The 24642-nt window shown below is 42.5% G+C and overlaps 1 protein-coding gene across 1 annotated transcript in view; it reads left to right on the top strand.

Annotated features, from left to right (window-relative positions):
• Positions 1 to 24642, top strand: part of CERKL (CERK like autophagy regulator) — a 421375-nt gene that overhangs the window by 216196 nt on the left and 180537 nt on the right. The window contains exon 7 of the mRNA XM_069225454.1: positions 13485 to 13662. Within this exon, the coding sequence (XP_069081555.1) occupies positions 13485 to 13662 (178 nt within the window). The remainder of the gene's footprint in view (positions 1 to 13484; positions 13663 to 24642) is intronic.

Raw genomic sequence — 24642 nt, 5'->3', positions numbered from 1 at the left:
TGGAGTTGTCCTCCAGGAGATCACAGAGTGGGGTCCACTAACTGTTTTGAACAAGGGTGGGTGGAACTCTCGGAGTTGTGCTCTGTAGAATTAGAGGGAGTCGCATAAAACCACCACTTGTTTCTGCAGAGTTCTGCCCACCTTGTAAAATTAGAATAACCATGTCCTGCACTACTTGCCAGCAGTGCTCTTTCTTTGACCTCTCTCCCGTTTTGCAACAAATAGCTGGGTAAAGTCTACAGGGGCCCGTAAACGCCCTACAGAAGAGCAGAATTCAGCCAGCATGTCAATTTAAAGAGGGCCAGTGTGGGTGTAAAGTGTTTGATGATGCGCTGCTGTGCACTAGTGCCGGGTGTCTGGGCACAAGCGGGTGAGTGTGAGAGGTTGTCATTATTTGCTGCGCAAAGGGGCATTGGCTCACCTGACAATGCGGAAAGGGTCTTTTCAAGGTGCCCTTGCGAGTTACAGGACCCATTCATCATGTGCACAAGCTCCAGATCTACAGCTTGAGTCTCTAGGAAGAGCCATGGCCAAGCAATGAGAGGGACTCAATATATTCACAAAGGCGACAGTGGTTGATGTGAGACAGACTAAAAGAGCCGCAGTCTCGCCTGATCACAGCATCTGCCATCTGAGACAAAAATATGTACTCCTTCTTTCAGCTGGTAAAATGTGGAATCTTTCTCCCAGAACCTGCCCCTGTGCTGAGGCCATGCAGAGCATCAGGTGAACTATCCTATGGGAATGTGAAGGACTCCTGCTGACAAGGATTCTTGAGATCTCCAGGGTACAGAGACAGACTGTTCTGCCTTTTGTGCAGCAGGCACATCAGCTGCGTGCCTGCTTCGTGCATCTGAGGCGCTGCAGACATGCAACAGCCTGCTTTATGTTGCCGCTTAAATGTCTGCTGCACATGCTCTGACGACAAAACAACTAGACTCTCAGGAGATCAACCCTGTGCAGGGAGTGGGTGCCACAGTGAGACAGGGTTGCAAATGAACGCTAAACCTAGTCAACATGTTTAATGTTCAAAGTTACCACAAGTTGTGCTATTTGTGTCACTGTTTTTAGTTCATGTTTGTGTGTTAGCCTAGGTAGCAATCAGTGATTTGACACATAACAGGTTTTTAGGTTAAACACATAAAGAGGTACATTTCTAGGTCTACGAGAGGCGACAATAAAAACTGTACTTGGGATAAATCCCTTTTCTATGTTGCACAGGCATGAAGCTGCCAGTTAAGTCCATCTTGTTTGTCCTGTAGTCGCCTCCAATTGTAGTTTTATTTCTATGTTTCACGCATGTCACGCCTTTACGGCACTTGCTCTCACTTTATAGCTTGCTATAGGAGGGTATGGTGGGTGCTGGTAAATTCTGCCACATGAAAGTTGGCACAGTTTTGGACAAACTCCATGCTCCAAGCTGAGTGCAGAGTGGTAAAATTCTGCAGACTCTGCCAGTGGAACTGAGTTTACCGCCTGGCCTTTATTTTTTTAATTACTTTGCCGCTGTTGTCTCTTTTTTCTTAGGCATGTGCTGGGGTTATCTGCCTTCTACAGTGCATATCTGTTGAAGACTGTGCCTGAGCTAGGACATGATTAAATGTGGACAGGCCGCATGGGGCTTCTTGATACTGGTTGCATACAACAAAAATAAGCTATGCTGGTAAATGTGTGGAGCATGGGTTTGTTCTTAAAAATGCAAATAAAGAAATGCAAAAAAAAATGGTGAAAAGCTGGTCACAAAGGTTATAGGCTTGATTGCTTATTATGAAAGGTTACGGGCATGCCCATAAGCCTGACGTATTGATTGCGAAAAACATATAAAAGTAAATAGGCACTTAAGGTAAATTATTATTACTCTTTATTAACATCTACAGATAGGTATTTTGTTACATGGAATCTCACAGATTAGTTGGCAAGGGTTTTGGCGCTGGTTCTTTCCTCTTTACAAATCTTTGGTTTAGATAGTTTGTACTGTCAGAATCCTTGCTCATGCATCTTAGGAGTGTTTGTAGTTGGCTTTGCAAAATGTAATTTTGTACACTACGTACTTTTAAGACTGAGAAAGGGATTGGTAGACCCACCATGAATCCATTATATATGTTTACTTCATCATACTGTCAAAATATTTGCAAGTATTAATGCATTGATTCAAGTCCATAAGTCCAGTTCAGTGTTTATTTGTTAACACACTTGATAAGCAACAGCCGACGCGTGTTTCGTCCCCTGGGGCTTTCTCAAGGCTGTCAAAATATAAAGTTGAATTTAATGAATTGTTTTTTTATTATTATTTGAAAGAACATAAGAGTAACAATAGAGAGATTACCCAAGCTCCCACACCCAAGGTGTGAAAAAAAGTGGAGGGAGAGAAGCTTAAAAAATACACCACAAGTGAAGAATACAAATCATATAATTGTGATGAGAAAAGTGCTGAGTGCATGAGTTAGTTGTGAAAAGATGCTGGAAGTTGAATTTCTAGTTCCTTAAAATTTACAAATTATTCAAATATAAGAAAAGTGTTAAGAGTACCTACAACCAGTGGTCCCAAACGTTATAAATAAAATAACAGGCCATTTATAGGAGAGCAGAAAAGAGGACCTTCTGCCCTGATTACATTCACGGCATGCTTGTGCAATACTGTAAATAGAAAAAGGCTCTCTGCCCCTATAAATAGGTCGAATTATATCATACCTCTCCAATTAATCAAGAGAATTTATCCATTTTATGGTGTTATGCAGAAGACCAAAGATCAATCTGTACTGGCAAACATTTACAGTAGTAACATGGTTTCAATTTCATCCAAAAATAGTGAAAAGATTTTCAATTCAAACGAAACATTCATCTAATTAAGTCACATACACCCCTGTTATCAAGTGTTAGGTTCCAGGCTAATGCCTAATTAAGACATACAATGATACCGTGTTTTTGAAGCTACCAGTCATCAAGCAAAAAATTAACTCCTACATCAAGGAGACTAATTAACACATTATATCGACTACTACATATGGAATTGTTGCATAGTGCTCAACAAATGTTTAGATTATTTGGGAACCATGAATGCAAAACTGACAAATTGCTCAGAAAACTTGGTCCACATAATAGGGTCTAACTGATCTAGTAATATGTCAGGAAACCATAAAACAGAGTCATGAATAGCGAGTAAAACAGCTCAATTCAAAACCATGGTCCATATGTCGTGTTAGAAATACAGAAATTAAATGTCATCTCCCCGATCTAATTGGGCCAGGCTAGAAGTAGATCAAGAATGGAAAAACAGTTATTCTGAGACAGCAGACTAGAGGTAGTTAAACAGTTTCTTACTGATCAAAAGAACAGATTGAAATCAAAAGGTACAGCCGCTCGTCTCAGGTTGAATCCCTGGCAACAGATGCTTACGGTTAGTGCCTGACGTCTTGCTCCAGCGCCATCTTTATTAGGACAAGCAAGGTGCCCTTCTTTAGTTTCCATGGCCTGTAAAACGCCACGATCCTAACACCCATTTTGGTGACTATGATGCAAAGAATATAGTTTTGCACAAATTAAAATGAACAGATATAGAGATCGAATATAAGCTAGTTATTTAAAACTTATTTGGGGAAAAAAAGTAAAATTTTAAGAAAAGTTTTTGTAAAGGTGTGGGATGTCCTGCCAAACTGCTCAAAGTAAGATTGCCCCAAGTGGAATGGCCATCATCCTGGAAAAAATGTTATAGTGACATTAATTGTTCCGAGGCAGACTATTAATAACTTCAGCGACCTGTGATGGACCAGAGCATTTACTTGCCAATCAAAGAGCAAGTTAGTTTAGATAAAAGTAAATACTAATCTTGAATAGGGTTTTGAGCATCATGAGCTTTCAAAGGAAGGTCTGATATCTTAATACAGCACCGTATCCTATGATAAAAGACAGATTGTCCTACTTTTATTTTCATAGCCCGAGATTCAGACTGATCCATGCACTTGCTACGGTGGCCATGATGAAGGGATAGTATTTCCTCATAACCTCGTGGCCAGTATAATACAGAGATGCAAGGACTTAAGTTCAACCTAAAAACATGTTAGTTTAGATAACAGTAAATACTAATCTCGGATAGGGTTCTGAGCATCAGGTCCTTTTAAAGGAAGGGCTGATATCTTAATACAGCACTGCATCCTATGAAAGCAGACAGAATGTTCTACTTTAATTACCATAGCCTGAGTTTCACACTGATCCAGGCACCTACTACGGCGGCCATGATGAAGGGATAGTGTATATTCGTAACATCGTGGTGAATATAATACAGAAATTTCTGATGGATACAACTACCTGTGGATTCCTCACCTTATGAATTCTCTCAAGAAAACTTTCTTCCCAGCTCTCCTGATCGACGAGGACATCACTGTTGCACGGCTCCGCACGTGACTCCGTCTGACGTCACTGCGACAATAAGAGGTCCTAGCTGGCATATTGACGTCAGTTCCCTTTTTTCCGTGCCTTCAACGCTAATGATTTTCTCTTCGCTTTCGAGAAGTTATTGTTTCAAAGGTGTCTGATTGTACTCTGTTACAATGTCTCCTCCTAAAAAGTCAGTGTTTAAACCTTGTCAGGAGTGCGGGGGTCGAATGTCTGTCGTGGACCATCACGAAGACTGCTTATGGTGTCTCAGTTTGGACCACGATGTAGGGGAGTGCGCGTCCTGCCAAAGGATGAATCCAAAGGCGCTAAAGGAAAGAGAGGCTAAACTCTTTTTAGCTGAGGCAAAGAAGGAGCACAGAAGACATCAGAGGTCTAAGACTAGATACTTGTCATCCCATATGTCTCATAAGAAGAGGCGTCGACACGACTCTCGGCGTCGTTCTTCTGGAGGTCGATCTCGGTCTCCATCCATTTGGCATCGTACGACGTGGGAGGTTAGTCCTACTGTATCTCCCCAGCCTCAATGTCCTCAGGCTTCGTCGGCGCCATCACTCATTGAGTGGTTGAGTCTCCAGCGAGTCCTCACTTTTTACCTGAACCTCATGAGTCTGCGCCACAGGTTCCGGATCTGGTCCAGGCACCACATGAAGATCAGCAGTTTCCTGCCTTCCTGGCTCTGGGAGCGGATCCTGCTGCATTTCTGAAATCCATGTTCAATACCTTCAATAAGGGTATGGCCCCTTCTGGTGCACCGACTAGTCCCACGGGTCCTTTGGCATTCTCCTTGGGCTCTCCGTCTCCATACAAGTTGGCTCTGTTTGTGCTTTTTTATCAGGCTAAGGATGCCGGTTTGGTGCTGATGACTTCAGCTCGTAGGCCTCTGGCGCCGATGACATTGTCGCTTGGACAGACTACGATGATGATACTGCCTCATATGCCAACGGCGAGGATGGAGTCAGCTCTGGCGCGAATGGATCCCGGAACGAAGTGCATCTCCTTCTTCTCCTGACAGAACAAAACCTAGAGCACACAAAAGGGTAGTAAGGGTGAAAAGGTGCCGCACATCTAGGCAGTAGAACAATATATTTGGCAAGCGTAGAAGTAAACAAAGTCTGGTGCAAACTGGCCAAGTGTCTTATTACCCAGTAGGCACCAAATAGGGTACCAGAGTACCCAAGGACAAATAGGACAAGATGACCACAGCACACAGAATGTATAGTCCAAAGGTAAAGCAAGGATAAGTTTCCCTGATGGTGTATTGGAGGTCGGAGGAAGCAAAAGGTTGAAAAAGTCCCAAGTCTTGTTTGTAGAAGGTGTCTTTAATTGTAGGTACTATTGATCATTGTGCCATCGTCGAGATACAGCCAACACGTGTTTCGTCACTCAGGTGACTTCGTCAAGGCTGCAAAACAATAACGAGAGCAAAAATTGCCTATAAACGTGCTTGGACTTGAATGCGGACTAGTGAGTGACCATGTAGGAATAGTACCAAAGCCAATAACCAGAGACCAGTGATCAGTGTAAGAGCTTGAGTGGGTAAAAGTGAGTGAACATAGCAAACAAAGTGAGTAAATGGGACCCTAACTGCAAACCATGGAGTAGAAAGCAAATCATCGTGACCATGTGAGTCATAGTCAAAACCAAAGTGTGGGAAAATGTATATCCAGAGTATCTAATAGGTGGAAAGAATGCTGTCGAGGAATTAATAAGCAAGGACTATATAACGAAGTGTGACACATAAGTGAGTGCAGCAGGACTGAGAGAGACCAGGAAGATTGGTAAGAACACATCAGGAAGGAAACGCACAGAGTAGAATAACGGACAAAGAAAGGGGGGGCCTGGGCTTGTAGCTCATACCTGGGCCGTCCGCCCATCGCTTTTGAAACTGGGGTCGTCAGCATCGGAAAACGCCATGTCAACTCCTAGATTGGAGGCCAGGTTAAGGTCGCGGAGGAGGGCGTTGAGGCTCTTGGAAGAGCAGGCGTACCAGAGGCAATTGATGGAGGAAGGAGAGATTGCTGAGCCCTTGGGAGAATTTCAAGGCCTGGACTCAGCTAGTGGGCTGGACACTTCCACTGAGTGGGATCTTTCATCTCCAGGGGAGTTTACAGAGGAGGTGGCTTCCTTTCACTCAGTTATCAAGAAGGCTGCAGAATTTTTAGACCTTCCATTGCCAGCTACTGAAGTATTACATCCTTCTTCTAGTTCAGCGGAGCCCTTGCTCCCATTCAATGATGCTCTTACGGAGCCTATCTTAGAGATCTGGAGAAAGCCTGTAACATCACTAGATGTGTCCAGAACTGTTGCGAGAAGATAGAGTTGCACCAGGTGATCCAACATCCAACTCCGGAGAGTTTGGTAGTCCAGGCTTCGTGTTCGGCTCGCTCTTCCCCAGGTTCTCTTCCTGTTACTCCATCGGGCAGGGAGTCCAAGAGGATGGAGCAGATGGCTAAGAATACTTTTTCATCCTGCAGTATGGCTCTGAAGTCGGTTAATGCTACCTGTGTGTTGGGCAGATATGTGCATGACTTGATGGACACGGCTAGAGCCTAACTTGCTGCAGGATATGCAGGAACAGTTCCATGAACTCCTGTCGGACACACAGGCTGTGGCCAAGCAAATTATCCAGTCTGGTCTGGATATTACAGACTCAGTGGCCAGAGCGATGGGTACTTCTGTTGCCACTAGTAGACATGTGTGGCTGAGGTCTTCTGGATTTTCATCTGATGTCCAAACAACTTTATGAGACCTGCCTTTTGATGGAGATAAGTTGTTTGGGGCCAAAGCAGACTCTGCCTTAGAGCGCTTTAAGGACAGTAGAGCTACAGCAAAATCTTTGGGTCTGCAGGCTTCCACATCAACTCCTTTCTGGTCCTTTAGGAGGTTTAGGGGGTTTGGCCGTGGAGCTGCTTTTCACAGGAGACCTCAATCCACATCTCAACAGTCTGCCAGCCTTTCCTATAATTCCTTTAGAGGGCAGGGGAGGGTTAGAATGTGAGGAGCCACGCAGCAACACCCTTCCTCATCTTCTTCATCTAGGGGAACACAACAAGGAAAGCAGCCTTAGTTTTCCATCCATTTTAAGTCATGCTTCTCCCGTAGGGGGAAGGTTATTTCATTTTCTCCACGAGTGGGAGTTACTCACATCGGACTCCTGGGTACTGAATATTGTGGGGGAAAACTTCCCTTTTGGGAGTTTCCCCCCTCTCATCCTTCCCCATCCTTTGTTTTGTTCAGAGCATCATCTCCTGTTGCTGCAGCAGGAAGTTCAGGTCCTTTTATCAAAAGGCGCAGTGGAGTTGGTTCCAAAGCAGGAAAGGGGTCAGGGTTGCTATACAAGATATTTCCTGATTCCCAAGAAGGATGGTCGATTGAGGCCTATCCTGGATCTGAGAATTTTGAATTGGTTCCTCAAACAGGAGAAATTCAAGATGCTGAACCTAGCGCAGGTGCTTCTGGCGTTGAACAAAGAGGATTGGATGGTGTCGGTAGACTTGCAGGATGCTTACTTTCATATCCCCATTCTCAAGTCACACAGGAAGTATCTCCAGTTTGTGGTGGGGTCGCAACATTACCAGTTTGCGGTCCTCCCTTTAGGTCTTACTTTCACACCTCGAGTCTTTACGAAGGTGTTGGCGGTGGTTGCAGCACATCTCAGGAGGAAGGGAGTATCGGTATTCCCTTACCTAGATGACTGACTGATCAAAGCCAAGTGCCCAGAGCTTGTGCTGCATTATCTCCAAATGACAACACAGTTGTTCAGTCTGGGTTTTACGGTAAACGTGCCCAAGTCTCACCTCGGGCTCTCTCAACGCCTCCTGTTCATAGAGTCAGTACTGGATACAACATTCATTCGGGCCTATCCTCCACCTCAGCGGATCCAGGACATTCAGGTGTTGATTCCAATGTTTAAAAAAGGAGCTGTTGTTCCAGTCCTCAAGGTCCTACGTCTGCTCGGTCTGTTCGCTTATTGAATTCTGTTGGTCACTCATGCACGTTGGCACATGAGGGCTCTCCAATGGTGCCTCCGCAAGCAGTGGTTTCTCCAGAGGCGCTGCAGTGGATCTACGATGGTGGGTGGTGGACGGCAATCTTTCCCAAGGAAGGCTGTTTGCTCTGCCACCTCCAGTGGCCACGGTCATAACGGATGCATCCACTTTAGGGTGGGGTGCTCATCTGGGGGACCTGGAGATCAAAGGTCTTTGGTGTCCAGTGGAACAGACTTTTCATATCAATCTGTTGGAATTGCAGGCGATACGTCTGGCTTTCAAGGCCTTCCTTATGTCCCTTTGTGGTCAGACAGTTCAGGTCTTGATGGACAACACTACTGCAATGTGGTATATCAACAAACAGGGAGGAGTAGGGTCGTATCTTCTCTGCAGAGAGGCTCTGCAGCTCCGGTCCTGGGCTCAGGACCATCGGATATGCTTGGTAGCAAATCTTCTGGCCGGAGTTCTCAATGTACGTGTGGACAGTCTCAGTCGGCATTTCTCGGCCGATCACGAGTGGCGTCTCCATCCAGACTTGGTCCTTCACATCTTTTGGCTATGGGGTTTTCCACAGAAAGACCTGTTTGCCACTCGGGATTCACTGTTTGAACCTATCCATTCTTGTTCTTTAAGGTTGTTGGTCTTTAAAACAGTTTTCCTTATAGCTATTACATCTGCTAGGCATGTGAGTGAGCTTCAGGCTTGTAGTGTCAAATCTACCTTTACAATATTCTATGCTGACAAAGTGGTGCTGAAAACCAGTGCAGCTTTCCTTCCTAAGGTTGTCACTCCTTTCCATATTGGGCAGTCTATTACTCTTTCATCTTTCTATCCTCCTCCTCATCCTTCAAAAGAGGAAGAAAGACTCCATTGCTTAGACCCGAGAAGGGCTCCGAGTTTCTATGTTGAGAGAACAAAGGACTTTTGTTTGGATGACCAACTCTTCGTTGGATATGTGGGCAAGATGAAAGGCATAGCTGTCCATAAAAGAACTGTATCCAGGTGGGTCATTCTTTGCATTAAGATCTGTTATTCTTTAGCAAAGAAGATTCCTCCTGAGGGTATTAGAGCTCATTCTACCAGGGCTAAGTCTGCCACTTCAGCTTTCGCTAGAGGTGTGTTTCAGTGGTAGATATTTGTAAAGCGGCTACTTGGGCTTCCCTCCATACTTTTGGGAAGCACTACTGCTTGGATTCGGAAGTCAGGAGGGGTGGCCATTTTGCACATTCTGTGGATTTCTTGGTATGACTGGTCAGGCACCCATATCCGAGTGTGGTACTGCTTGAGACTCTATTCATAGGGTGAGGAATCCACAGGTAGTTGTATCCATCAGAAGAACAAGTTACTTACCTTCGGTAACGCTTTTTCTGGTGGATACACTAGCTACCTGTTAATTCCTCACAGTCCCACCCACCTCCCCGTTGCCTGTCTGGTCAAGACTTTTTTATTATAACTGTATATATGTTTTGTTTACTTTATTATATAAAAAAATGTTGTGCTTGTACTGCATCCATATGGCTATATCTATGTCTAAATGTGCTATCATGAGGTCGGTTTTCACCTATTCGCCTCAAAGGCATGTAAAAAAGGGTGAAACTGACGTCCATACGCTGGCAAGTACCTCTTATTGTCACAGTGACGTCAGAAGGAGTCGCGTGTGGAGCCGTGCAATTGTGGCGTCCTCGTCGACGTGGAGAGCTGGGAAGAAAGTTTTCAGTTGAATGCTGGCGCAATGGGAGAATTCATAAGGTGAGGAATCCACAGGTAGCTAGTGTATCCACCAGAAAAAGCATTACCGAAGGTAAGTAACTTGTTCGTTAGGACTTAAATACAACCTAAGTAGTATGGCAGCCTTAGAACAAGACAGTGAGAATGAAAACATATATATAATACGGCCCGCATTGGGACCCAAGAAATATAGTGAAAATGGGTAGATTTCTAATTTATAATCAAACGATATGAGACACTTAGAGACCCCTTGTAAGTAATAGCATGTTGTACAAAAAGTACTATTAAATGGAACATTGGAAACTGTAAAACATTAGGAGAGTAACTAAAAGAGACAGGATCCATGAGAATGTAGAAGACATCACTGTTTTTTTGAGGAGGAAAAGAAAAATACAGGTAATTAGGACCCAAAAAACACATTGATTTCAGAAATTTCTTTATAAACATATGCATAACTACCTTCGAGTTCCTGTTCCCTGTACTATTTCATGAAGGGAGCAATATGTGTTGTGCATTAAAGGAGCTAATAGTGCCATTCTTCTACTTTTATTAAGGCAACATCGAACTGTGTCAAAACGAATGGTGAGGGCACTGTCATTTTGTCGTACCTTCAGTTCCAGGTCTCCGCCCCGGGAAAGATGTTTTCATTTTAAGAGACCACAGAAGTTGAAGGTCTTGGAGTCTTAAGAATCTCCACTGAGGTTAATTGGTCCACACCTCTTTTTGGTAGCCCACAACTGGATGAAAAGGGCATTCAATTGGATGAGAGCTCTGGACCATAGTTTTTTCTTGGTAATTTTAAGTCTGTATACATGATGATTGCCTTGTGGGAAAGCTCACACTCAGTAATTATAAGCAAATAATAACAGCTACAAGCCTGATTGGTTTAGTAGGAAAATTATTTCTTTTGCGATACATCTGATCTGTTTATTCAGAAAGGTTATGATAAACAAATTAGGCCTCACATATTAATTGTTAAAAGCATATGTTAAAATAAATAGACAATTAAGGATGGATTGTTATTTCTCTGTATTAAAGCTTACATATCTGTATTTAATTAAATGAAATGCCACAGGTTGCCTTTGTAGGAAATGAATTTATTGCATTTCAATAATTCTTGCTAGAATCTCTTAGCTGTCTGCCAGGGTCTTGCAGTAAAATGTCATTAAATAATACATATATCCATAACTTTGGGTCTTCTTTGCTCTGCCTTTGAGCTGCAATGGGTGTCACTTACATTCCGCTTACAACCCTGACAGTGAAATGCATGGGGTAATTGTTCAGCCCATAGCAGTTATTGACTCTCGCCCTTTACCCTGGGAATTATGGCATTTTCTGATCACATGTACATCCACCTGAAAATGAGTATGGTTCAACGTCACGACTGATTGTCCAGTCCTTTAGTTTGGAAATTTCTCTTTTTATAGCTCTCCGTTCATTTCCTTGCTTCTCCTATTTTTATTTTATTTATTCCTTAAAAGGATACTAGAGCTCTTCAATCGATGTTAACTGGTCGTCTGCTTGCCGCTCATTTTGTCTGCAGTGCGCACATCCCACATGGCCACTTCCTCCAAACTAGGAGACCATTGCGGAATGCTGTTGCCTTTAGTGTATCATTGTTTTGCCATTCTAAGCTGGCCATCATGTTGGTTCTAAATGTGGTGGCCATGCTTGAACTTTAAAACGATAATCGATTATTTACAATAACTTTGCAAGATGGAATCCCACAGCTGTTTAGTTTCGTTGTTGCAAGCATATGCTCGCTGTGTAATTTAGATGGCAGAATATTTTCTCTTAATTAATCTAGCATATGTTTTTGAGTTTGTGTTTGTTTTATTGCAGTTGTCTTCCAGAGGGTGAATGCAAAAATAAGTCAGTGGATGCATGAATGGATGCATGAGTGCCTAAACCCATCAGTGACACAAAAGGCACGTTCATTCATACGCCAGAACTATTGGCATTGACAATGCTTGTTCTGGTAGGTAGATGTTTTATACCCACTGGCTTTTGAAGGTAAAAAGATAGAAAAGGTTACTGGGACGGCTCCAAAATACTAAATTCCTATTTGAGCCCTGGGAAAATAAGACCTACCACCAGAATGATGTACCTTACTGTTGCTGGCAGCATCTTCTTGAGTGGGAACCCCCTTTTACAGTGTTATTAGGGCTAATCCTTTAATAGCTTATAACAGTGATTCTTAACTTGTAGTCTGGGGACCCGTAGTGGTCAGCGAAGCCTACTCAGGGGGGTCTCTGACTGCTCAGGAAATAAAATAATATTAATAGATTGATAAAGTGTATATAAATAAAGAAGCAGCATGTACAATTGAACAAGTGTTCTGTAAATTTGAAGGAATCTGAAAGTGGATGCTGAAAGTTAAATTATTATCCAAAGAGTGTTTTGTGGGAGCAGTGCAACTGCATCATACTGAACATAGTATGGATGATGAGTAGCCTCAATTTGAATTTCGAAAATCTCCATCATTCCCTTCGAAATGAAAAGGTTTTTTTTTTTTTTAAATAATTTTCTGTGAATTAAAGAAAATATTTCATAATTTCTATATTTGTTTGATGAATGCTTGTTTCTGTACTTTTTATGTATTTATTTTGCGGTACAAATCATCGAAAATCCTTGGACTGGGGTCCCTGGCTTTGAGTAATGACTCAATGGAGTTGCCCGAATTCAATTGGTTCACTAGGTGTTCCCCGGGTCACAGCAATGATTAAGTGGGGGTCTGCAGAAGTCAAAAGGTTACAACCCACTGGCTTATAACATTTTGATTATTTTGAAAGATTTGAGCTAATTGCGAACATGTAAAAGCGCTGTATGACCCAGACTCTAAAGATTAGTAAATTTAAAATCTAGCACAAAGTGAGAACTGATCGTTAAAGCCCCATCAGGATTTGTTGGCTAAATCTATGCCTCTACATATCTCTGATACTGGGGTGAGCTTTCTCGTGCTCCACCCATCGATGTACAGAAACTATGCAATTCTTCTTCAAAATTACCTTGCAGTGGTGAACGCCTTTGGACTGTTTGATGTTGTACTTCAAGGGGGAGACACATGAAACATATATTTAGAACCTAGAATAAAAATAGGGTTAATATGTTTCATCAATGAAACCACTCTTGTAGCTAAAATTGTAGACCTCAATAGAAGTTTACCATTAGAAATATGTTAAGTTTCGCTGGTAGTGTACACGAACCATCGCTTAGGATGCTTATCGCAGGAAAACTGCAAAACCTACCTTGTCTGTTTGCCTAAAGTCGTGCATTTTTGTTAGTAGTTCTATGTCTTCATTAATCTGTCTCTGCTTTTTTCTTAACCTCTAATTCACTTTTCATGTTTGCCTGTTTATATTATTATCTTAGGGCATTTCCAACCTGTGGATGTCTGCACATTCAGTACTAACGACAGACTACTTCGTTTTGGTTTCTCATCCATGTTCGGTTTTGGTAGCAGGGCTCTAGCCCTGGCAGAAAAGAATCGATGGATGCCATCGAGCCAGAGAAGAGACTTTGCTGTACTTCGAACACTAGCAAAGCTCAAGTAAGGCAATAATTTGTCATGTAGGTAAAATTTGTTTTTCTTGCATAAAACATTTCTGTACTACTAATAAAAGGTTGTTATTCTGATTCAAATAGCATATATTCGTGTAGGCAAAGTGCATTCACTTTTTTTTAATTTAATTTTTATTTTATATTTTCAAAAACGATGACCCACATTACAATAAACAGCAGTAGACCAAAGCAACAGAACACTTGAATACAAACCCATTGCATGATCTCCTCACACCACACTTTAAGTCCCAACTCAATTTCTATGTACTCTAAAAACCCTACAGTACACATAAAGCATCATACCCCTTCACAGGTCTGCTCGACGTGACGTCTCTCTTATTTCTGACCATGCTTGGAAGCAGGTGCTGCTAGACTTTAATAAAACATGGACTTACTATGTTTGCAGAAAGCCTCTCCGTTGCCATGATGTTCCATAGCAATGGAAATAATTTCTCCGTGGACTGGGAGTGCCTTCCAAGGGCCATTCTGGTTCAACGATATTTGTATTGCTTTGTCACATATCGTTGCTTAAATCCGGCCGGTAAGATGCTGTATATTGAAGAATTAATTTTAATTTTAACGTAATATTCCCCCTCCCCCATCTTATGTCGTCCTCTGGAATAAGTCTCAATTCCTTGATGTACTTTGGGCATGTCAGTTATCGAAATTAATGTGTCAGATGTTGTATGAATGGCTTCAGTGTAGCTTTTCCGGTACTAAGGTTATTATCTATAGAGAAAGCAGTTTTTCCATAGCTAGAATGTCCCAGAGGAAGCAAAGCAACGCCGGGAATGTAGGTATTGTGTCTTTGCCCCAAAGTGCTAGGACTACTTTTGTTGCTGCTAACAGTGCCATAGTCAGGTGTTTGCCCCTATGGATTTCGGCGATCTTTTAGATGGGAATGATCTGCGCAGTAGGACCATTCTTAGTTCTCTTGGTACCTGTATCTGGAGAACCAGACCAAGTCAGTAACCGTGTTATCCTGGAACCTCGCCAGCTTAGGAAAATGCCACTGAAGGTGGTGGAATGATCCACCACTCCACAGCTTCTCCAACATTACTAATTCTTGATGGTATCCATTTCCCCACTCATTCCGGTATAATATACCAATAATAGTATCTTTTATCGTGTCTCTCGTGTGGGATAATGAGGGTGAATGCGATTGCTTTCTCAACCAGTTTACCCTATTCTTTAAATGAGATGTATTCCCGGGCTCCTTGTCCCATCTTTGTTGTCCGCGTATTTTAGTCAGGTGGGGCTCCCAATGAGAAACGTATATGATACAGATATGTGCCTTTGTGTGGGTGCCATCTTTAAACCATCGTTTGACTGGGGTCAAAGCCTGGGAGACTCCCACCTTCATGGTCATGTACATAAGCCAATGCCGGGCCAGTGTGTATGCAAACCTTTTGTGTTCTAAAAGGCCAAATTTCTGCTGAAGGGACTCCGATTGGAGAATCTGTACATTTTTAAACAGTGAATCCAACATCAGACACCCCCTGTCCCTCAATGGTCTAAACTAGCATGCCGCAACAGTGGCCGGAGTGAAATCAGTATTTAAGAAATTAGAGGCGATTGTGGTGAAGCCATTGTTGAGAGCCACTTTGTCACAAACAGCAAGAGTAACTCTGGTGACCAGCGATGAGTACAGACCCCAGCTTTTCTGCACCCTTTCAACCATAGGGTAACCAGAACAGGTTTCGCACTATAGATTGTTAAGTAAAGCACCACTGTTTCGAGGTCTACTTCTTCCCCCACACGACCAGGAAATGCAGCTGATCAGCCTGGAAATAGAAGAGTAAGTGTGGAACTGCCAAGTTCCCCACTCTTAGAGCCCTGCAGTGTGTTTTGGCCACAATGTGCTGTGTCTTTCCTTTGCCATATGTGGTCATTGATTAATCGCTCCAGCTGTTTAAGTGCAGTGGGTTGACTGTAAGCAATATAGTTTGAAAAAGGTAAATAATCTGGGGTAATACCCACAACTTAATAACTGCTGTTCTCACCCAACCGCGAACACTGTTTGGTATACCAGTGCTTAAAATCCTGTTGGATAGCATTAAGAAGGTGAGAATAATTAAGTGTTACTGTCTTGTGTGGTGGTGTGTGCAATTGAGATCCCTAAATAGCAAATGCTGTCAATTGACCGTAGGATAGGCATGTAATAGTATAAGGTGTCCTACTATCCTAGGAGTGGGTTCACAGAGAGGTTTCCAACTTATTTATGTTGGTTCAATATAATCTGCAAATATGGTATGTGTGAGTTTGAGGTCCCTCTGCCTCACTTTGTGGGCAAACGGCTCCAGGGTGAAGGCAAACAGAAGAGGCAACAGGTGGTCCAAGCCCTGTCATCTCTAGAAGGGCCATCATATAGGTCCAGTCTGTCCTTCGCCTTTTCTGTATATATTGACAAGAGTGGAACATTCTAAGAAGAATCAAAGAAGGTCTTGGGGTATTCTCCGTGAGAGGCAGGAGTTTTTTTGATGTTGTCCCCATATTGTCTGCGTAGGATGAAACTCGATTGTCTGGTTTGATGAGATCTGGTATATAATGACCCAGTATTGTCTCTAAAATCCCTGTAAGTACTTTCACGTCTATGTTGACCAGTGAGATGGGTCCACAGGACGGGCATAGGGTTGGGTCTTTTCCTGGCTTGTGGATAGCTATTGTAGCTCAGTTTCATATGGTGTCAATGAGGAGACCCTTTTCATCAATTTCATTAAAGAGCTTGGTAGGGATCGGATTCAGCGAATAACAATATAATTCATGGAAGAGCTCAGGTAACTTGCCTGGTCTTGGGCAGTTACACTTTTTTAATTTCAAGGTGGCGTCTATACCCTGTTTAGTCTTTATTGGGTCATCTAGGTTTTCCTGCATCTCCTGAGGAAGCAGCAACAGGAGGCGTTTGTGGAGGTACTTCATCACCTCATGTGGGGTTCTCACTTCCCAACTCTACAGTTGTTGATAATAAGCACATAACACATTTGCAAATGCCTTATCATTGCATACTAGTGCGCCCTCCACGGTGGTAACCACTTGTACCCTCTCCATAGTTATCTGAGCTTTCAACTGGGAGGCGAGGAGCTTCCGCGCTTTCAGCTGATGAGTAATAGTGTTGTTTAGTTTGCTCTGTTTGTTTAGTTTGCTGAAAGGCATGTTGTGCACCATCCCAGTCTAATGCCTTCTATTGTAGTCTGAGGTTTACAACCTGTCACCAAACTCTATTAGATGAGGCTCATTTACGCTCGTCTTCCACTTCTAGAGTTTGTTGTATCTCAATTTCTTGCATCTAACTGTCATTGTGATGGTTATACTCCTCAAGTAAACTTTAAGGAAATCCCATAGTATGCCTGGGGTGCTATCCTCCTAGAGACAGCGAGTCATCTCAAGCCAGAGTTCGACCCTGTTAGCAGATCCTGAAATAGAAATGTATTAAACCACCATGTAGTTGCTTTGTAGGGTGAATGTGAGTGTTTAGTGGAATTGTGATAGGTGCATGCTCAGACAATGCAATCAAGCCGATGCCCATTGCATCAATCAAAGCTCTTAGGCATATTGTTATTGTTAAATGGTCTAGTTATGCATAAGACTTATGGGCTGCTGAGTAAAACATATAATTCAGCCTCTCCTCTTGAAGAACACTCATCATATCAAGCAGATCTATCTCAGCCAGGCCTTGAAGGACTCAGAGGCCAATCCACTCCTTTTGTATTTTTGAGGGCCCCTGTCCACCATATTGCCCATCACTATATTTAGATCCCCTTCAACAAGCAGAACTCCCTTGGTGTATTTATGATTACCAGTTTGGATTCCCACCACCAGGGCTCTATCCCCTTTGTCAGCAAAGATTTCTAATCTGTCCCCTTGAAGGGCCTTACTAAATAGATGAGCACCCCCAATCTTTTTGTTGTCGTGGAGGAAACATATCATCTGGGGAAATACTTTGACTGGATTCTACGGTGATCCGCATAAAGCAAGTGGATTTTCTGCAAGAGGTAAATTTCAGCTCCTGTGCTTTTCAAAATGTAATGATTGTTACCGTCTTGGCAGGGGGGTTAAGCCCTTTTGAATTTAGACTGGCAGTTTTCATCCCTTAGGAGCTGATCCCCTGTTGGTTAACCGAGCCACCCAGTTCTACTCCCTTGAAAGTGAGCCCTGTCCTATTGGGTGCCAGGCTGTAGTGCAGGAACTTCACTCCTTTATTCGGCGCTGTCAGTGTTTACCCTTACCCCTGCTTACAACCACACATATAAACCATGAGCCTATACATCTGAGGTCCATTGTCCGATTCAGTCCGTTGTCATCTTGGTCCACATAGATTCCCCCTGATGCCTGGACTGCCTGTCAACCCCAATTCCTGTTTCCAGTTCCCTTTTAGGCCCAGGCTGTAAAAAACCTCACCGTGCTGTGTCATCTCTCTCGTCCTGTCCCATCTGGTTGCATTGTGAATGCTGCCCTCCTTTGGAGAGCGGGTTTCCTGATTCATTTTTCTGGCTTCCCTGACTGCCTCTTGTTTCATCCTCTTGTTTTCTGTTACTGGCTGAGGGCCCATTCTATGATGTCTTTTCACCATGTACTATTGACAGTGAGGATTCACATCTCCCTGTTCCATCATTGAAGTGGCACAACCGTCATTTCTGTCTCATATATCTAAGATCTGCTGCACTTCTTGCGGTGTCTTTCTATAGTTCTTCTGGCCTGCCACTCTGAAATTTGGAGTCTGTCTCATGCCTTGGCACCTTTGAAAGGTTTGCATAGCAATATCGTTAAAGAAAACCAGGTTATGACTCTCATATACAGTTTCACCAAGTGTACATATATGTGTCATGAGAGCCTCCTTATCGTAAAAGAAAGGTACTCTGGTTAGGATGTCAGGTGGCTCCTCCTTCCTTTGTCCACCCTGAGTGGTCTAGTTATATAGGTGAATCGTCAGGTGGTGCAACAGTTTCTGGACATAAGTTTGGATGTCTGGGCATTCCATTCTCTGTGGGAGGCCTCTAGTGCATATATTGTGTTGTCTAGACCTATTTTCTAGGTCCTCCTGTTTTAATGCCAGCTTTGTCTTCCAGTACCAGCAATCTCATACCTAGTGGTGAGTCTCATCCAACCATATGTCCATATTCTGCTCAATGTCATTCACTCTGGTCCCGAGATCTGCTGTATATTTGTGAATGCCATTCAGGTACTCCTTAAGATCTATGTGAATGGTGCTGGCCTCATCCTTTGTTTCCTGCAGGAACTGCTCCAGAAAGTCTTGCGAGATATTGACCCTACCTTGGCTAGAGGGTCTGATCTCTGTTCAGAAATGGTCATTTTCGTTGCTCGATCTGGTTTAACCTGCTTCGTTGTTCCAGGGGTTAGCATGTCTTTTATGGACGTATCCCTCCTGGATCTAGTGGGCACCATCTTTCCAGGGTTGTAGATGTGGGTCCCCATAGTAAGAGTTGCCTCTATAGCGGGAATGTTGCCTACTGCATAATTAAGTTGTCCACAGGGAACCGTTGTGTGGTGTTCCCTGCTGCTGTCGACAATATACTCTGGTTCTCCTGGGGGTCCAATGCTATCTCGGGGTTCCAGTATCAGCAGTGGTAGCCACTCTGCTGGGCACAATTCTTGTGCTCTGCAGCCACACTTACAGCCAGTGAGCATGCTCTCTTCCTCCACACTCCCCTCATCCAGAGGTGAACAGGGTCCTAGGTACAGCCCCCCCTACTGTGGCTCCAGTCTCTGGCAGTCTGTGTCTTCACCCTCCGCAAGAGTCCCCAGAAACAACCATCAGCTGGGTGAAGAAAGCCCAGCTATATGCGTGGCTCTGTAGCTCATTCCGGGGAGTTTGGTGAATCCTGACAGGTTACGGGCCACAGCAAAAACAGCAGGGGACCCTCTCGCCTTCCCTGGAGCCTCTGAGATATATGCCATGCCACACCATCTTGGCCAGGAAGTCGTGGCTGGGGTCAGAGCTCCTTGGCTCCAGGATGCTCAGGGCAGCTCTACCTTCTCTTGAGCAGTCTCTTGTGTGTCAGTTTGTGCCTCAGGTTCCTTCCGGTCTCCCACTAAGTGGCCTGAGGCTAACCCACTCCATCACAGTACATAGCAACTTCAGCCTCCTCCTTCAGTTTTCTGCCACCCAATCTGGGGATCTCCTCCAAGGCGCACCCAAAATGGTGGGCTACATGCAGACCTCTGGTCATCCATGGCTGACAGAGCAAAGAAATGTCTATGGGTGCTCCCGGGGTCAATTGTGGTGCAAGTATTTCACAGTGCTTTTCTCGAGAGTTCAGCACCTGAGAGCATCTTTGGAGGTCTTTAAGAGGCTGTTAAGGACAGGGTGGAGTTGAGCACCTGAGCATGGATCTACTCCATTACCCTCCTGGCCACAACCCCATGCTCTCCTGTAAGGGCCAGTGTGAACTAGCTACTGTGTCATGCTGATTCGATCCCAGACCCACTATTGTCAGGCAAGGTGACTCCAAAACATCATATCTCAGGATCCCCTTAATCGTGTCCTTCCAGTATACCAGCATCACAAGGCATGCCCTCTAAACATGAGAAGCTGTACCTCTATGCCCACATTCCCTCAAGCACAAGTCTGATACATCAGAATAGATGCAAAGCAATGAATCCAAAGTCAGATGCAACAGGAACATCAGCATCTGTGTTATGCCCCTATTCTAAATTAAGAAGTTAATCTCCTGGAAGTCCTGTCAAAGGGTAGCCCATCATTCAACAGTAATCTCAGCCCAAAGATCTGTTTTCTACATCTCCACTGTCAACACCCTCAGTGGCCCTCTGTCTGATGCTTCCCTTGAAAGCAAATAGACTGCATTCTGGTCATTTTTCTATATTCCATATGTTCAAGTAATGGGATATCTTTTGCTTCAAAATATAATGTGCCACCCCTTGACCTTTCCCAACTCATATGTGGAAAACATTTTGGGCCAGATGTATCAAACATTTAACTTGTTACCGAATCGCAAATTGGATTTGCGACGATATACCGATTCGGTATTAGGAAGGGGCGTGTCAAGGGCATCCCTTCCCAATACCGAATCGTAGAGATATGTATGATTGTTTTGTGACCTTTGAATGCGGTCGCAAAACAATCGCAGTTACCACCAATTTCACATTGGTGGTAACCCATTTGCAAAGGGAAAGGTTCCCCGAGGGATCCCTTTCCCTTTGTCAATGCATGCCAAAACATTTTTTAGGAGCAGGCAGTGGTCCCACAGACCATTGCCTACTCTTAAAAAATGTAAAGAAAACTTTTTATTTTTCCTTTTTAAACACATCCCATTTTCCTTTAAAGAAAATGTGCTGCGTTTAAAAAAATAAAAAATAAATAAAGATTGCTTTATTGAAAAGTAATCACAGACATGGTGGTCTGGGGAGCCCAGCAGGCCACTATCCCTGTGATTGTAGCTATTCGCAATAGGTCGCAAATAGCGACCTACCGCATTAATATTAATGAGGTAGGTCCATTTATGAGCCCTTGCAAATCGCTTTATGAAACTCCTAGAGTTTCATACATTCCTATAGCGATTACTTAATTGTGATTCACAAAAAATTGCAGTTCGGTAATCGCTATTGTAAAGAATGATACATCTGGCCTGTTGTTCTCTAACCTCCGCCTCCGTTCATAAATGTTTCCCATCATCTTTATCTACTGAGCAGTTCCCGGGGCATGAAAGAGAGGATGCCACCTTACCTCTGTTAAAAAAAAAAAAAAATGTATACTTTCAACCTTGAGGATAAAACCAGTTACATAACATTTTGCCAGCTTTTAGAAAAATCTTGGAGAAACTAGTTAATGACCATCTCTCTTTATTCTTGAGAGAAAAAAAAACACATTAGATGATTGACATTTGGATTTTGACCAGGAACGGGCACTGAAACAGCATGCTATGGAAGAACTGGGAAGTATTATGGAAAGAGGAGAACAGAGCAGGGGTGATTGCAACCAGTCTCACAGTGGAATTCAGTGTGATACGCCTTTCAACCTTCGTCGACCATTTGAGAGAAATGGGGATTTGCTCCCTGGATTTACTGTAGTTTAAATCCTTCCTGGGTCAAACCCAAGCACTAAGATAGCCTCTTAAAGTGCCATCAATGCAATAGTTTTGTTGGGGTGTACACAGATCTCCATATCTCTCTTCATTGTTTTTAATATTTATGTGTAAATACATCTGTCGAAACTGATTAGATCTTTTGGCTACATGTCTTTTTTCTGTGTTGACGACACAGTTGATCATTCATCTTCATCAACAAGCACCTTCTACCCTGTTTGCCCTCCACGGCTGCCTTTTATTGGCCCAGAAATGGGTTGCACTTAAATTAAATTCCAACAAAATTGAGTTTTTACTGGTTGAGAATAAGAATAACAAGGAACAATGGGATGAATAATTTTGCCATCAATACTAAGTCTTGACTGTTACAGAAAGTGAAAGCATTAAATGTATCTTTGGTAACAATCTTTCTTTCAAAGAACAAACAAATATATGTTGTTTAAGTTTTGTTGTGTTATGTATTTTAAGAACTACCCTGCCCTTTTTGCCACTTGAGATCTATACACATATTGTCTCTGCCTTCATCACTTCCAAGCTAAATTATTAACAGTCTCTGTGCTGCTTAGTGAACTTGAGAAGCTGCAGCGAGTGGAGATTGCTCCAGGCTGAGTTATTTTCCTTGTAAAGAAGTTTGACCATGTGTCTCAGTTCAGAAATCAGCTGCACTGTTTAGCTTTTAACTTTCATTGTGGATAAATGTACAGTTTTTACCAGTAATTTATTATTTCTTAATCCCAATAATTAATTAATGTTTTAAGAGATTCAGATTGTGTATTCCTATTATACTCTTGGATCTATATAGAAGTTAATGTACAAAGGCATTTTCTTTATGTTTATTACACGTGGTGATAGAGTATATATAGAGTTTCCAACATCACGCTCAAGCTTGTGACCACGGCTACGTGGTAGTCGAAAGATGTTGAGCTTCCATTATTGTTGTGGATCAATAAACCTTTTGAGCATTGCCATTGCTGAGAGTGTGATAATGCCTTTTTTTGGATTTGAGGAACATTTGTTACTGAGGAGAGCAAACCTCAGGAAGACCAGACACTGCCTCTGATTATTCATCAGTTATAGTTATTTCAAGTAACTATAACTCGCACTCTCCCCATGTCCAGTGATATCATGAATTAAGTAATTTCAGCTTGTCATTAGTGATGAAATATGTGAGTTTGTAATCAGAGAGAGAGAGATGTTTTATTTTTGAAGTAATATTGAAATGTATTTATATTTTCAAACAATAATTGCAGTATTTATTACAAATGGTATTTTTAATTAATATTGACCCAGAAAAAACATTGCTGCACAAAAATGTACCTATGCCTAAAACCCACAAATCCCAATAACATAACAAAAAAATTGCTGACTCCTCAAAAACCTTAAAGTCTTATACCCAAAGAATCCACAGAACCCTAACACTCCTCCTAAGAACTCATTCTCACATCTGAATCCTTCACTGCATTACCCTAAACACTACCCATCCCTGAACCTTAAAATCCCTATTAAGTCATAGGTTTCAAAATCTGAAAATCTTACACCCAAACACTCTACAAAAATCCAGTCTCCGAAGCCTGATAACCAAATATATACTAAACTCAAATATGTATGTAGTATTTCATTTTTTTACAATAATTGTAAACAAAGACATCAATATATTTAAACAAATTGATTCCTATTCATATGTTTTTGATTGAACCCTTTTTTAACAACTTAAATGTTACATAAGCTTACATTTATCATTGAACCTTTAACTTAACTATGTTTAATTTAGACTTCTTTAACAATATAAATGCAGGTACCCTTAACAGCGTGTGTGTGTGTGTGTATGTAATTAAATATTGTTAATGGTTAATGTTAGGTGCATGTAATCATTATTAAAGTAGCTTGCATGCAAAGTACAAGACTAATTTATTACCTGGGATTTATTGACTCCTGGTGTAAGGCCTATGATGTAAATATAGCATACCCTCGTGGTTGCTTTTCTGTTGTGGAATTAGTGGGGTCCAATGAGTGTTTTGATAATAGCTGAGCCTAATAATCTTATCCAGAACCTTGTTGCTATTTGAATCTATTTTACGTTTTATTCAAGCCACCTTCCAAATGGTTCCCAAACATCCTCCATTATCCTAGCTTCCTTTGTTACCTGAATCCCATTGCCTGTATGAAGTGGATGGTATAATGACGTGGCATAAGTGTGGAGGGCTGACTGGCAAGTCCCTTCTTAAGAGCCAGTCTATCCCACATCTTCTGAGGACTGCTGGTGAATTATCTATGTTACAATTTAGGAGATCTATCCTCTCTAGTAGTAATAAGGTGTACCACAGTGCTTTGTTCTCCATTGCCTGTTCCATGTGACACGAAGTGTGGCTAATGACCTTTTCAGCTATTCTTCTAGTATGTGCACTTAGAATAGATTTGCTCTCCATCGAGTATGGGAGCCATCACCATTGTGGCCGTCAGTCTTCTGCATCTGTTCTGCTACATAAATTTAAGGGTTATTTCTGTAACATTTTCAGAACTTCATCACTGATTTTAATTCATAAGGTCTGGAAGACCTATAGGAGACCGCGTAAAGTGTTAATCTTTTCTGCCAGTACCGTACAAAGTTGAGACACATACAGGTTCTACACCTAATTAGGTCATCTTTCACCTATTGTATAGGACTTGGGATGTTTACCTCATTGAGCAACCTGAGTGAAGTAGCTATGTTTACAAATGCTTCGTAAACAGTTTCTTGTTTTAAACGTTTAAAACTTTTTGACGTCTTCAAGGGTTTGAGGAGAGGGGCTGTGGGAAGGGAGATCTCTAAAGATGAAACTGATTTATTATTACTTCTGAAATCGTAGCTGTTAGGCCTATGCTGGTCTCCAATTACTTTCACAATTTTTAATCTCCTGAAAATTCTATGT

The sequence above is a fragment of the Pleurodeles waltl genome, chromosome 3_1 (assembly GCF_031143425.1).
Source record: "Pleurodeles waltl isolate 20211129_DDA chromosome 3_1, aPleWal1.hap1.20221129, whole genome shotgun sequence".
Classification (NCBI taxonomy): domain Eukaryota; kingdom Metazoa; phylum Chordata; class Amphibia; order Caudata; family Salamandridae; genus Pleurodeles; species Pleurodeles waltl.
Note: the sequence above shows the minus strand (reverse complement) of the source record. Positions and strands in the feature narration are given on the sequence as shown.